Genomic DNA, 14,123 nt, shown 5'->3' on the forward strand with positions numbered 1-14,123 from the left:
AAACGGCGTTTCTCGAGTCGTTGTTTTCAAGATCATAATTTACATCCCAGGGTAAGGGGCTTTGTGTACGCTTTTTGCTATATCTTTTTTCCTTCCGATAAATTTTTCAGTTTTTTGTTTGTTTTAAAGAGAATAATTTGTACACCAAAATTATGGAATAAAACATATAGGTCACCGTGCTCGTTTAAGGACGTTCGCGCGAAATTTTTTCAACATTGATTTTCTTCTGAAACTTTCACCACTGTAAGATGATGAGTTAGTCATGTCAGAAATGTAAAAAAAATGGGGAGTCACCGACTTCGTTTTGGAGAGAACATGTCCGGAAAAACACCCAAAATGTGACAAAATCGGGCTTCGTTATCGAATAAGGCCAGTGTCTGTAAACCCAAATATATTGCAATTAAATCTTTGAAGTGAAATCTTCTCTGCCAAATATTGTTTAAGTGGACTAATTAAGTGAATTTAGTCAACTGGTGAGGTTCCCTTAAAGATCAAGATCGCATTTAGCGACCACAGTTTCACGCGCCTTGCAGCCGCAAGATGGCAGGATTTGATGTCCCGTGAGCAGAAATCTTGAAATTTTTTGAACTTCCCACATTGATTTTTTGTTCATTTTTGGACAACGTGGAGATAATTGTAAATAAAATCCGTTTCTAGAAAGAAAAATAGGGGTCACCGAACGTCCAAGACAGTTAAATCCAGGCAAAGCTATAGCAATGGCCTTTTGCCCTATCAGTTCTCATTTTATTACTTAGCGCGCGCGCTCGTGTATGACGTGGCGTGTGCATTTGCGTGCGCAGTAAGGATGCGCAGAAACAATTGGTGCGAACGTCCTTAAGAGCAAAACACCATCGTACCTGTGTATCTCGATTATCGTTGGATCGAACCTTGTTCTCGGAATGCGCGCGCTTATTCGCAAAGAATTATGGGTCATTCACAACTTCTCTCACGTGTTTTGAGAACGGTTTCAGCGTGCATGATCGACTTATGCCATATTTACAATGTTGCAAATTTTTATCCAATTTATAAATATTGACACATATGCGCAGTACAGGATGCGCAGTGCAATACTGAGGCATCACCTTAAGATTTACAAGGCGTATAATTATTTTACCCATGAAAATCATACTTATCAGTAAGTAAGGGAATTCGCGTCTTTGGGTGCGTTTTCCGTTCTATTGGTTCCAATCATCATACTGACCGAGATAAGATTGAACAGAACGGTTCCAAAAAACCTGGATTAAATACGCCGCGTGAAAATTAGGTTAATTAGTTGAATTATACTGCTTGTAACTGCGGTAAAACTGCACGAGTTTGTTTTTCATCATTGTTCATGCGTCTTAGATTAATTTTCCTGTAAAATTTTTCAAAGGAGAAGAGGGGTGGGTGGGCGTTTCTCCTTCATAAACAACTTTTCGAGTATAAATGAAGGTTTTATTATGATTAGTATTAGTGACGCGCTTTGACGAGAATGACCGAATATGGCCATTCGTGCGGAAAAAATTTTCCACGAGCCACGAGCGAACATTGTTTAACGCGCATTAATTTTGACGGCTAATAAAACATGGCAGATACTCATTTCTATTGAAAAATCATGAAGTCAACAACCAGCCAAAGGAACTTCCCATAAAATAAAGGAAGGAGCAAATGTGTGTACTGTAGGGGAAGGGGGAAAAACCACACACAATACCACCATCCTACCTCTCCCTTAATACTTCTGCCATCGCATGTGCTGGGCATATGACCGAGATATGATGATCTCCTAGAAAGGGAAATTTTTTGCTTGGAGCTTTTTGTGCCGTCACGAAACGTGTTAGTAAGGTCTGTTCCTTGACGCAAAAAAATGCGGAGAAAATGATAGTTGGGTAACTTTGGCAGAAAGAAAGATACATGTAATCGTAACTCTTCAACATGGCGGAAAGTGGCGGAGGAATTGAGTATGGTCATGACAGCCACCTTGGTTTGGCAAATAAACCCAAATATTTTCACGACTTCGTGGAGGAAATTGTCCCCAAGTTCTCTGGAGAGAATATCAAAGTAATGAGGCGCTTTATGACTGATGTGATATCAATGAAAATTGCCGTTGAATGTAAGACTGCCAGCGAGTTCTTAGAGGAACTCATCAGAGTGAACTGCATAAACCAATATGACATGGACTTGCTAGAAGATCTTCTGGGTGTCGCGGGCAGAAGCGACATTCTGAGTCATTTGAGTGGTTTTAAAGAGAAATGTCCAGCAGTTCTTGAGAGCGTTTCAACAGAAGCGGTCGAGAACCTTCTTCTCGGTAAGTCTATGTAGGAGCTGTGTAAGTGTTAGCTCACTTATAACTACTACAACTTAAACTTAATCGCATCTTAATCTTCTAGGTCTCAGAAAAACGTTTGAAGAACATAAAAGTGCATTTACATTTTGTTTTAATACACGGGGAGACTTTTTCACAAAGGAGGTCGCTCCATAATAAATTTGTCTTGTAAAATTTACATTTAAATGACATATGTCGTGATCTCGAATTAAGAGGTCACGAAACTACTTGGTCTGTGATCACTAGGGAAATCTTTATCCAAAATCTGGGAGAAAATCTTTCAAAGAAAGGTAAATTAGGAGATATCCTTGGTTATTAGACGTTCACAATCTTTGTTCTTGGCTGTATTGTTGGTAGCTTGATTACTCTTAATAAGCTCAACCATCGACAGCAGTTTCCCAGGCTCACCGTCAGTCTGTTATACATTGAAAAGATTTTAAAGCGATGGGGAAATGTTGTTTGCAGGTCTTGTAATCTGGCTGTTGTTTAATATCTATGTATCTTCTACTGTTTTTTATTAAAAGTTGGAGTCATTGTCTCAGTTGTTTGGTCTTTTGTTTACAGTTTGGGAGCAAGCCTTTCACATTGTGTAGTTCCACAAAATATTCATACAGCCATGCAAGGGATTTGGCCTTTGACCCCACTTCCCTCTGGGTTTTATACAGTTGCTTCCTAACATGCACCCCCGCCTTCCCTGGAAATTATTTCCAAGACTGTGGAACATCACCTGGAAATAGTCTGTCCCACAATTACCAATTATGTAAGAGATATTTACATTAAACTTTCATTGACTTTTGTTCTTTTTTTTGAGGATAGTATGACGGAAGAGATACAGTTTTTTTTTTTTCTGTTTATTGCATGGCCTCATTATGATTGAATTGTCCAAAGTCTTCGAAACTTTAATCCACCAGTCAATTTTCATCACAACTTTGATTGCATGACTCCACCATATGATAATAGGGAGGTGAATGTATACTAGATGAAACTTTCTCCTTCCTTGAAAACTTACATGTACTGTTTATCTGCTTGCGGCCATTTTGAAAAAAAAAAAAAGGCTTAGGTGATTATCTCATAACTCTCACCTCAAGTGCAACCAATCAGTGCAGAGACTTTTCATTAACCACCTATTTAATTATACAAATAAATGTTATTATTTAGTGCTGAAGATAACAACAGTAATAAAGTATTTATTTTATCAAAGACATTTAAAATTAGCTTGGCTGCCAAACCTTGACCCTTTTCTTGTTTTCTTCCTCACAGCTCAAGGGAAGTCACTTGTTTCATTCATTCTACACGCAAGTGAAAATGCAATTACCATGAACAAAGTAAAAGCCTTCAAGAAAACAATGTGTAAAAATCTCAAGTTAGTTCAAGCTGAGGTAGCCTTTATGGCTGCAGTGAATGAACCTCAACAGCAGCTTCTCTTCCAGTTGCCAACAGAGGCTCTCCCTCTCTTGCGGCATTGCACTGGCTGGAGAAAAGACTGGCTGTTCTCACTCGGTGTTTGCGGGGTGAAGGTTGCAAGCGAAAATGTGATTTCTGTGCAAGAAATGAAGATTTCCCAGCTACGACTTCAAGAGGATCCTGGTAAGTGATCTTCAAGGAAAATGTGTCCTGGAATTAAAACTCACAACTCATGGGTGGGTGGCAAGTTTTTTAACTATGTCAACTCTGCTGGTGATGTAGAGATGTCTCAAGCCTGGTTTTCACTAGTGGTGCAAGCAAATGCATTAAAGCGCAAGCCTAAACGCAAGTATAAGGAGCTTATGCGAAGTGAAAATGAACATCGACATAAGCATCAAAATAAACCACGGGCTATGCCTTTTTCTGAAATGCTCAAATGCAGGGAATCTGGAAGGAGTGCTTTACATGTTATTGGCCAGACACGGCCAGACATAACAAATTTCCTTGTGCTCATGCTGTGTTCATTTTGCACACAACACAAGTGAACGCAAACAAGGAAAAGGAAAAAAATTGATCCTTGTGCTTAGGCTTGCGTCAAGCTTGTTTTCACGATGAAATAAGCACTCTTATGCTTGCGCTTGTGCTTGTGTAGCTAGTGAAAACCAGGCTTAAGAGTGAGGAGCCTACTTTCACTGAACAAAAGAGACATTAATTTAATTTTTTGGTTGTTTGAAATTGAAAATGTGGAACACTTCATATCTTGGTATTTATAATGAGATTTAATAAAAAGCAGATGCTAGGCACTAGAAATTGGCAGGGCTGTCATGAAGGGCCGTAACCTGTGACACCTGTTATGGCTGAGCCCAGTCAATGTTACAGGTGATAGTTGCTGCTGAATGAATATTCATGGGGCAAAACAAATTGAAGTTTATTTGTAAACATTTACCTTCTAAAGAAAATATAATTGCTACCTTGTGTTGTCTGTGTTCCTGATTGTAAGACGTGTGTTTGGTAAAAATCCAAACATTTTCTGTAAAAAAACCTTTGGAGAACACCCCAGATAGATCCTTGTTGGATTCCGACACCATTTTCATCAATAAAATCATTATCAATGCACTGCACTTGATATAAAATTAATGACATTCCACTGACTATTTTTCAAGGTTCTGTGATGCGTGATCTTTTTGCCCTGTTTTATTTTCATCGCTTTTTGATTGAGAAAATATACAATCTGCGCTTCAGAGTGTTGGAAAATGCATTTCCACGGGTCTAATTTTAAGCATTTTCTGGGGGAGCATGCCCCAAGAACCCCATAGGGGCTCAGGCCATTTGGGCCTTCCTTTTTGAGATCTCTCCTGCCAATTTGTCTTTGGCGAAGTTTATAAATAAATAAATAAAATAAATTTTGTAACATCATAATAAGCACAATAAGTGCAACAGATTTCAACAAGTTGGGCAAATGTTTTCCAAGCAGGCTGCTGTGCAATTTGAAATTGAGTTACAGAGTGGTGTGTAGTGTGTCAATGAACCATTATGGCTGGTTTACTCAACAGTGCAAACATAAGCACAAGCATTATGCATGCCAAGTCAAATGCACTGAGAGGCTGAAAACCCATTCGGTTCACACTAACTGCACCTCCAATTTGCGAGTAAAATCAGCTGGCATTAGACAGAGTTAAATCGAAAGGTCTCGTCCTCAGGAGGGAAAGGGTTACAGTTTTAATAATAATAATAATAACAATAATAATAATGATATACGCACAAGAAGTGATTTAGAAAAGCATTTGACTATAAAAAATTGCGAAAAAACATTTCTTAAAATCATTTTAAGATAAAAAAATTTGCTAAAAAATTGCTAAAAAGCGACGACGTTTCGAAGTTAGCTAAACATCATCATCAAGTCAAAAAATGTCAGTGAGTTTCGGTCTAAATACTAAAAAAACAATAGCTGATTAAAAGCTGTAACGTGGGTAAATAATAATTAAAAAATTTAAGCCCAATTTAAATTACCAGACGGACTCCATATGTGCAAAACTTTTTGTTTAATTTTTTTATTTCTATTAATGAGCTTACAAAATGTATGGGGATGTGCCACAGGATGGGGTCACATTTTCACGACTGGATTGACTACAATGGGATTGCATTTTCGACACAGTTCCCAACAGAGTTACTAGAATGGGGTCGCAAATTGTCGGAATTTTGGGGGTAAGAAAATTTTGGCTAGAGTTGTGGTAAAAAAAGTTGTTACAAAAAGAACTGTAGTGCTGTTGATTTAATATTTACTAGTCGCATTACTTTGTGTTTTGAAATTACAATGAAAAGGCTTTATGTAAGGTTTATGAATAAACAGAAAGTGACTAAGTTGGGGTCACTAAAATTACATTTACCCAAAAGTGACTAAGATGGGGTCTGTAATTGACCATAAAATAGACTATAAAGGGTAGGGGTTCTGAGAGGCCAGCGGCACATACCCAGGGAAAATTGACCCAAGTACCCCCCACCTGGCAATGTAGACGTTGTTAAGAACAAGTTAATACTGCACATCTGCATAAAATATTGCTGCTACTTCAATTGCACATGAAAACCAGCTCTTGATACCTACAGATTTGGTGTTTTCTCCTTTTTCAGTCCTTGTGTCTCATGTTCTGAGAGTAAGTGAAGCCGCGCGGACAGGTGATGTTCCAGAACTGAAACGAGTTCTTGATGGTGAATCACTGACAAGGCGCAACTTCCTGCTGAAGACCCGCACTGATGGTGCTACCCCCCTGATCATAGCAGCCAGGAATGGAAACACTCCCATTGTCCAATGCCTACTAGATGAGTTTGATGTTGATATGGAGCAGGAGGGGACAGTGAAAATCGATGGAGACCTCATAGAATGCTGCACTCCCCTCTGGATGGCATCTCTAGGGGGTCATTTGGCCATTGTCAGGTTGTTATTGGAACGAGGAGCAGAGGTGAATCACACAACGCTCACAAATTCGACTCCACTCCGAGCAGCATCTTTTAATGGCCATACTGAGGTATTGTTTAAATCTTGGAAAATAACTTGTGCTTGGACCAGCTACATTGTATTTTTAAGCATTATGAAATAACCTGGGAATTGTGTGTCAAGGGGTGGAGTTCTTACCAGTGAGTCACTGTGATAGATAAAGCACAAGTTGGCGATCTTTACAGGCTGGGCTTGCTGATGGAAATCACCCTCAGATCAGATGGGTATTGACCGAATGCATAAATGGCGGCCAAAAATGTATTCTTTTGTTTTATATGCTAATGAGACTCACTAGCCTCGCTCTCAAGCAACCTTTCTTTTGTATTTTGTCCAAGCAAACGAGGCTAGTGAGGCTAATTAGCACATAAACAAAAGAATATTTTTTTGGCCGCCATTTATGCATTTGGTCTATACTGTATCAGACTTGAGAAATGAATGTACAGTATACTGTACATGTAGGAGTCAAATTGAATTTTGTTGTTTAACCATTGCGAAACTTTTAAGTATAATTACCATCCAAGGTACAGAATAGTCAGTCTGTATCTGGGGTGAAGTGAGCACTGTGTTTCAGTGGGCAGTCATTATAAACAATTCTCAGCGAATTTTACTTTGATCCTTAATGCTGAAGTGATCAGTTAGGGAGTTGCAATATTTATTTCCCATAGCTGTTTGGCTATCGGAGACCCATCTTTTCCACAAAACATAGACGAGTCTAAATGAACAGTAGTATTCATATGCCTAGCCCACTGCAATCATATAGTTGTTTCACATATGTTTAAGTCCCTTTGGGAGGCAGCAGGTTAATAGCCCTAATCAAGACAGAAGGCAGAGTTTCTCCTAATATGGATCAGCTGAGGCCTATGAATAAAATTCAGCAATAATTGGTGTTTGATATGGTACCATAACATTGATGTTAAGTGATAAAGTGTTGTAGTGTCAGTCCTTCTAATAAAAAATTTCTTTCCAGTGTTGAAACCGATTTGAGCCACCTTAAATCATTCCAAATTCACAGATGACATCCAGTTGGATTGTAACAAGTGTTTGTTTTGAAGGTTATAAGATGCCTGATTACTCATGGTGCAGATGTGAATAAACGCAATCAGGATGGCAATACTTGCATCATGGTTGCATGTTGGAATGGGCATCTTGGTACATTTGGACTCTTACGCACAGCAGGTGCAAACATGAATGTGCGTGATAATCAAGGTTTCTCAATGATTCATTGCGCTACTGCTGCAAATAACCTTATGCTGTTACACGAACTTTTGCCAGCCCCAGATGGTACAGCAGTGAATGCAAAGACATCGGAAGGCATCACCCCATTGATGCTGGCTTGTGAGAAAAATCACCCCGATGTGGTTCTGTTTCTGTTGAAGAGAGGTGCAACCGTGGATGAGAAATCTGACAAGGGTTTGACGGCAGCACATTTCTGTGCTCTATCAAATGATATTGCCAGCCTGCATCACCTTATAGACTATAAAGCAGACTTGACCAAGGCTACTGAACGAGGAAGTACCGCACTCATGCTTGCTTGTGCAAAGGGCTATGTCTCCATAGTAACAGCACTCTTGCGCAATGCTTGCAAGTCCAAGCTGAAGAGTGAGCTTAGCTCAGCACTGAAGTTCCGCAGCTTGGCTGGACAACAAAGTTGTCTAGGGCTTCTTTCCACTAATTCCAAAGGAATGGATATAGATGTTGGTAATGAAAATGGCGAGACTTGCCTGATGATGGCATGTGAGAAAGGAAGCGTAGAGATCGTTCGGATTCTCCTGGATGAAGGCGCTGATCCAAATATTGCAGACAAAAATGGCGTTACACCACTCATGATTTGCTGTAGGCGCGGCCAAGATAGAATTGTACCACTTTTGCTCAGGAAAGGGGTTTTAGTGGATCAGAAAAACAATGATGGGGACACTGCTTTGCACATTTGTGTGAGGCATTATCGGGAATTTAGTGGACACAAGAAGTGCTTGGAACAGTTGTTAAGCACAGGCATATACACAGAAATAAAGGTAGTTCTCTTCATTTGGATGGTCTTTATATTTTCTTATTCGTAGTCGTGTCTAAACAGTGGTATGGTAGGGTTGTATAAATAGGAACTTATGACATCATTGATTCAATCACTTCTATATTTCATGTAGCTGTTATTGGAGCAAAGGACGGAAAAGTAATAATTTTGTTTAATTTTAATTCTTGCAGAACTTGGTAGGTGACACCCCAGTCACAGTTGCACTGAAGAGTAAGAACTGGTGCGGACAAGCTTTCGAACTGCTACACGGAAGAGGACTGGAGCTCAGCACCTCGCTCCAGGACTCCACAGGTGACACGGTGTTTCACAAGTGCGCGCGCTCGGGTGATCTCTTGTCCATGACTTATTTGCTGGCCTTAGACAACAGAGGCCCATTACAGAAGAACCAAGATGGTGACACGGCGCTCAGAGCCGCAGCTCTTGAAGGCTCAGAGGCTATGACGCGCACATTGGTTAACACGGTCAGCGGATTCCCAGTGAAAGACAAAATTGAAGCTCTCGAGTTGCTAGGTGTAGGTCTATTGGCTAAAGAGATATCACGTGACTGGGATATATCTGCCGTGGTGGGGTTCTGGCATGAGGCACTTGTGTTTCGTCGCACTCACGGCCTCGCTCTTCCTGAGATGGAACCAAGCGAATTTCCGCTGGAATTTTTCTTAGAAGCAAGACTGCCCAGTGATTTGTCGTCATTTGAGTCGAATCCTAGCGCCGTAACTGCGCAAGCCCTGCAGATTTGTGACCGCGTCTTGGGTGACAAACATTCGCGTCTCCCCGCCCTCTTGGGGACTATTGGCGAAAGGTTTGCCCAGATTGGCGAGTTTTGCCGCAGTTTAAACATCTGGCTTTATGTTTTGGAGATACAACTGAAATTGCTCTCTTCCTCACCAGATGAGGTAGAGGACGTTTTGAACACCTTCCGTTGTTTCGCGGATGCTTTCGGTTTCGTACTAAGCCGTAGCGGAAGCGTCCTCCATTTTAAGACTGTGCATCGCGTAATTGAAAGTGTCCTTCACGGCCTACGAACTTACCCTGCGCTTTACGAAGCTAGAGACAAAATGATGATCTATCTTCTTCACTACTTGTCTGCCTTGTCGGAAGTTGCTTCCGCGGAGCATGAGTTATTAGTTACCATGGAGACAGCAAAGGCGGTTGCGCGGGCAGGCCTGCGCACTACAACGGGTTCAACTCTCCTCCACCTCGCCGTGAACTCCAAAACTGAGGAAATCAGTTCTTTGAAAGAACACCTCCATTTTCCGAGTCTTCGCGTGTGCGAACTTTTACTAGACAACGGTGTTCATCTAAGCGCCGTGGATCGTGATCGCAACACTGCACTTCATATACTCCTCACTAAAGGCCACGCGGAAAGAGATGTCCTGTCTTGTCTTCTCGACAACGGTGCACACATGGACGCGCGTAATGCTTTTGGCAAGACTGCTCTTGATCTTGCTCGGTGCAAAAAAGTTCGTCGCGTTATCCGTGCTGCTGATCACGTGCCTTGTCTCCAGTGCCTCGCAGCCCGGAAGATTGTTCTCGAGAACCTTAATTATGAAGGGATGGTACCCAAAAGGTTAGAATCGTTTATACAGCTGCACTAGAGCAAGCAGTTTACCTCCAAGGAGGAGAAATCACTAGTATTTTGCCATTGCTTTAGTTAGCTCAGCTATGGTAACTTGTGCACCAAAAGGCACAGGTTGGTGAAACTTTGCAAGCTGCACGATCAAATCAATGCAATGCACAGAACAATTATATATTTTATTGCTGCATCCTTGTATGCAGATGCGACATAACCTGCAATAAATAAACATTAATATCTATAATATTTGCTTGAAGTTTAAAATAACTTATTTTTTATTAGGTTAAAAGTAGTTAAAAGATGAAAATTATAAAACTAAACATACGTTTGATGTTGTCCTTTAGGAGCGTATTTTAGAAAAAAAAATTATTCGAGTGACTCCTTGAGCTGCTTTTGGAAAAAAATGTGATCCAAGCTTTCGCCGATCTACGGCATCATCATTCCCTGATGATGCCGTACATCAGCGAAAGCTTGGATTAAGATTTTTAAAAAACTGCCCAAGGCCTCACTCGAACAATTTATTCATTTTTTCATCATAAAAATAAACGTTTTCGACACATTCATTAGCTCACCCAACCCCCATTTACATGTAAGTGCTGTCAATCAAACAAAACCCTCTTCTCAAAAAGTTACTATCACCTCTCAATGCCTCGTTCCATTTGACTTTGATTTTCACTGAATGGTTTTGCAGAAGTGCGAAACAATTCAAGAAAAAATGAAATAACCGGCCGTTTCACGAGACACCAAATGGAACAGTCCTTCCCTTTGGCATATATTCCTCATTTAACTTCTTATTCCGGTTTGATCGCGCTATCACTGTGCAACTTGCTTTATGATACTGGAATCGCAGCCTTTTACATAAAATCAGTTAGTTTTCTATTTGGTGAAAAACTCGCACCGCTATTTTTTCCTGTCAATGCACAAACTCTTTTTCGTTCTACTTTTTGCCAAAAACCTTACTCTTCTCTTCGGAAAAAAATTCCCACCGCTTTGTCCTTAAATCATATTTTCTTTCTTCGTCGGCAGCCTAATCTCGGTGTGGCATTGCCACGATGCCCTTGCCGCGGAGCACGCGAGGCGAGTAAGCATGAACATAATAGTACTTGTACGCAAAGTGATTTTGATGACTGCGGTACTAAATGTGAATCAAATGAAAATCACATTGTCAATGTCGAAAAGTGAAGCTTAAAACTAAACCAATAGCAATTCACTCCAGCTTTTACAACAAGTTTAAGTTCTCATGCTCTATTTTCCGGCTTCGTCTTCCGAGTCCATCTACAGTTTAACAAACGAGGTACAAAGCTTCCTAAGCGCTTCCAGCACTGGGCGTATGATTCTCACTCGGCCTCGGTGACAATTGTGAACGACCGTAACGTGACACATCAAGAACTGCATCCCACCGAAACGCCCACTAGGCGTCTTGTTTTACGATGTTGTTTGAGGGAATTGGTCCATACCGCCCCAATATAGTTTCTATCAATTCGGGATATGAGGGAAACGGTTAAAGAAAAGGCCTACGGTTTGTTCACTTCGGCAAGGCCAACCCGGAGGGGGGGGGGGGGGGGGAGGGAAAATGAGAGTGAGTTCTCAAGGGTAACTTCTCACAAACCTCCACTTTCTGAACGCGTTTCCCTGCACGCTTGATCTCGTATTTCGAAAGATGGAGCGATGGTAAAAAATACTCTTTGTTTTTAACCTTAAAACAGTTAACACGACATGGGCGTGAATCTGGCTTACGGACAGTATTCGGGGTCTTTCGCTGGTCTTTCACCCGCCTTTGAAGAACAAACCCGGATATTCGCGTGAACTTTCTTTCCCCTCATTATCAAGCCATTTTGTTCCCGTCCCAGATTTCTCTCGGCCCAAATTTTCTCTCAACTGCCACATAACATCCACAGCTAATACATACTCCATTTATTGTTTCACATCTAATTGTCTTTGAGAGTTTTTACTTTCACACAATACTGAAATTAACGCTTCGTAATTTACAATTATAATAAAAGATTTTGTACAGAGATCAAAGAGGTCCTGACAGTAAATTTTTCGTGGTCACGTTCAGGATACAAATCCCATGGTTCATTTGTTGCTTGTTTGCAGTATTTCGTCAGCAGATATACTTTTTCTTTATTGACTCGTTGCCTTTTTTCTTTCGCTTTCCGATGTCGTCCGTCTCAAACTGTTTTTGCCTGCTTTTGTACAAATCTCGATTGTTTCTCTGCAAATGCGTTCAAGAGCTTGCTGTGCCTAGAAGTAGCAAAAGACAGTGGTCGCTATTAGCTTGAACAGGTTGCCCGTGAAATCCTTAAGCCAGTCTGTAAAGTGAGCTAATTCTAATTCAAATTCAAGCGTGGGGAGGGAGAATGGGACCGACACAAAAAACGGCTGCAAAGGAGGCTAGTATCCTATAGTTCTTTTGCAAAATACGCTTCTAACCTCCGAGTCTGCGGAAGAAATCATTCATGTTAAAGATTTTGAGCGCTACTTTTCTGTGGTACTGTGAATCAGATAATTATGTTGTATAATTTAAGTCTGTGGGTGTAATCCTAAAGCGTGATCATTCTCTGAGCAATGCTTTCCTCTGGTGCTGATTATTATGCTGTAAAAAAAAAAAAGGTTCTATCTTTTGAATCTGGGTGAAATCCTAAAGTGTGAGCATTCAAATGAAAGCTACTGAGCAGTACTTTCATGTTGTGATGTTTACTATTAAGTACCATATGATTCCTGTCGTTAAATTGAATTCCACAAATTGCCCACCATTCGTTTGCCCTTTTTCGAAGTTTTATGTCCAAAAGTCATTCTCGGTTATTTCTACTTTCATTTCACAAATTACCGAGTCAAACTGAAATTAAACTCAGTCTGTGTCAGGGACTTTCTTTAGTAGCGTTTTTATCAGTAAGAAGAAAGCAGATAAAAAGATACCTGAAATTCTCGTTTTCCCTTAACACCAACGTTTCCAATACCAGCCGTAAAGCACTCCGTTTTCTGTGTTAAAATGGCGAATATTAGAAAAGTGAAAAGAACTAGGGAAGCCTTCATTTTTCGTACTTTTTGTTCAGCTCTATAGGCTAGAATACTGTTACGATAATGGGTGATATGTGAAGATAAGTGAGGAATCTCTCTGCAGTCTTTTATAGAGAAATCTGCCAGATTTTCGGAGGTTCACGAGAGAATTATTATGCCATTTGCTTACAATTAAATCTTACTGTACAAAGAAAAGAAATACAAAAGGAAAAAAATTGTCGTTTAGCCCTTTTAAGTTTCTTATGTTCATAAGCTTGTTTTAATTCGAAAAGCTTTTCGAATACTTTTAATAACTTGCGAAAAATAATAACCGTATCTCCTGATTGGTCAATAAGAACGTTGGCGTGTGAACTATTTGCAATGACAGCATGATTACAAGAGGCACCGCGGTGATTTTCCCCTTCTCGTTGTGCCTTGGACGGAAATAAAAACAGAATTTAATAATTACTGTGTTTTTTTAAGTCAACGAATATAATTGAAATCATGAACATTTGGCAGATTTTTATTGTCTTGTTCCGGTAAGCTCTCGAACATGTCTGCTAGAACCTCAACTTCTCACCGAAAAAAGTTGTAGAGCAATACTTGCGCTTGAGTGGGAAGGTAATCCAAAAAAAAGATTGATCCTTTTTTAGTCCTGATGTTTATCCATAAATAGACGAGGCTCGACGCGTTCATTATTGTTTCACTGGGGCAGCCCTTTTTTACGGACTTTCTTGTTTACTATTTTTCACTCTCTCCATTGTTTGCAGCTTACTTGTCTTTGTCTGGATTTTTATGGCATTTGATCGAAACTTTTTCTGTG

The 14,123-nt window shown here is 40.2% G+C and overlaps 1 protein-coding gene and 1 long non-coding RNA gene across 2 annotated transcripts; one reads left to right on the forward strand and one right to left on the reverse strand.

Annotated features, from left to right (window-relative positions):
* Positions 1 to 1,713: 1,713 nt before the first annotated feature.
* On the forward strand, positions 1,714 to 10,625 carry LOC138024349 (protein fem-1 homolog A-A-like). Its single transcript, XM_068871514.1, has 5 exons — positions 1,714 to 2,284; positions 3,563 to 3,889; positions 6,335 to 6,729; positions 7,751 to 8,710; positions 8,898 to 10,625. Exons 1-5 carry the CDS (start codon positions 1,912 to 1,914, stop codon positions 10,320 to 10,322), a joined length of 3,480 nt encoding a protein of 1,159 aa, XP_068727615.1. The 5' UTR covers positions 1,714 to 1,911; the 3' UTR covers positions 10,323 to 10,625.
* A 1,574-nt stretch (positions 10,626 to 12,199) lies between these two features.
* LOC138024051 (uncharacterized) lies at positions 12,200 to 13,359 on the reverse strand. The gene is made up of 2 exons (XR_011126876.1): positions 13,220 to 13,359; positions 12,200 to 12,544 (listed from the first exon to the last, which is right to left on the reverse strand). It is a non-coding gene; the product is annotated as an uncharacterized lncRNA (long non-coding RNA).
* Between the last annotated feature and the right edge of the window lie 764 nt (positions 13,360 to 14,123).

This window comes from Montipora capricornis, chromosome 11, assembly GCF_036669925.1.
Source record: "Montipora capricornis isolate CH-2021 chromosome 11, ASM3666992v2, whole genome shotgun sequence".
Classification (NCBI taxonomy): domain Eukaryota; kingdom Metazoa; phylum Cnidaria; class Anthozoa; order Scleractinia; family Acroporidae; genus Montipora; species Montipora capricornis.

Bases quoted from the DNA above. Each gene is read 5' to 3' on its own strand.
- LOC138024349 (XM_068871514.1), top strand. From the start codon at position 1,912: ATGGCGGAAAGTGGCGGAGGAATTGAGTATGGTCATGACAGCCACCTT. The intron at 2,285-3,562 runs GTAAGTCTATGT...TCTTCCTCACAG, and splicing joins GGTCGAGAACCTTCTTCTCG to CTCAAGGGAAGTCACTTGTT. The intron at 8,711-8,897 runs GTAGTTCTCTTC...TAATTCTTGCAG, and splicing joins GCATATACACAGAAATAAAG to AACTTGGTAGGTGACACCCC.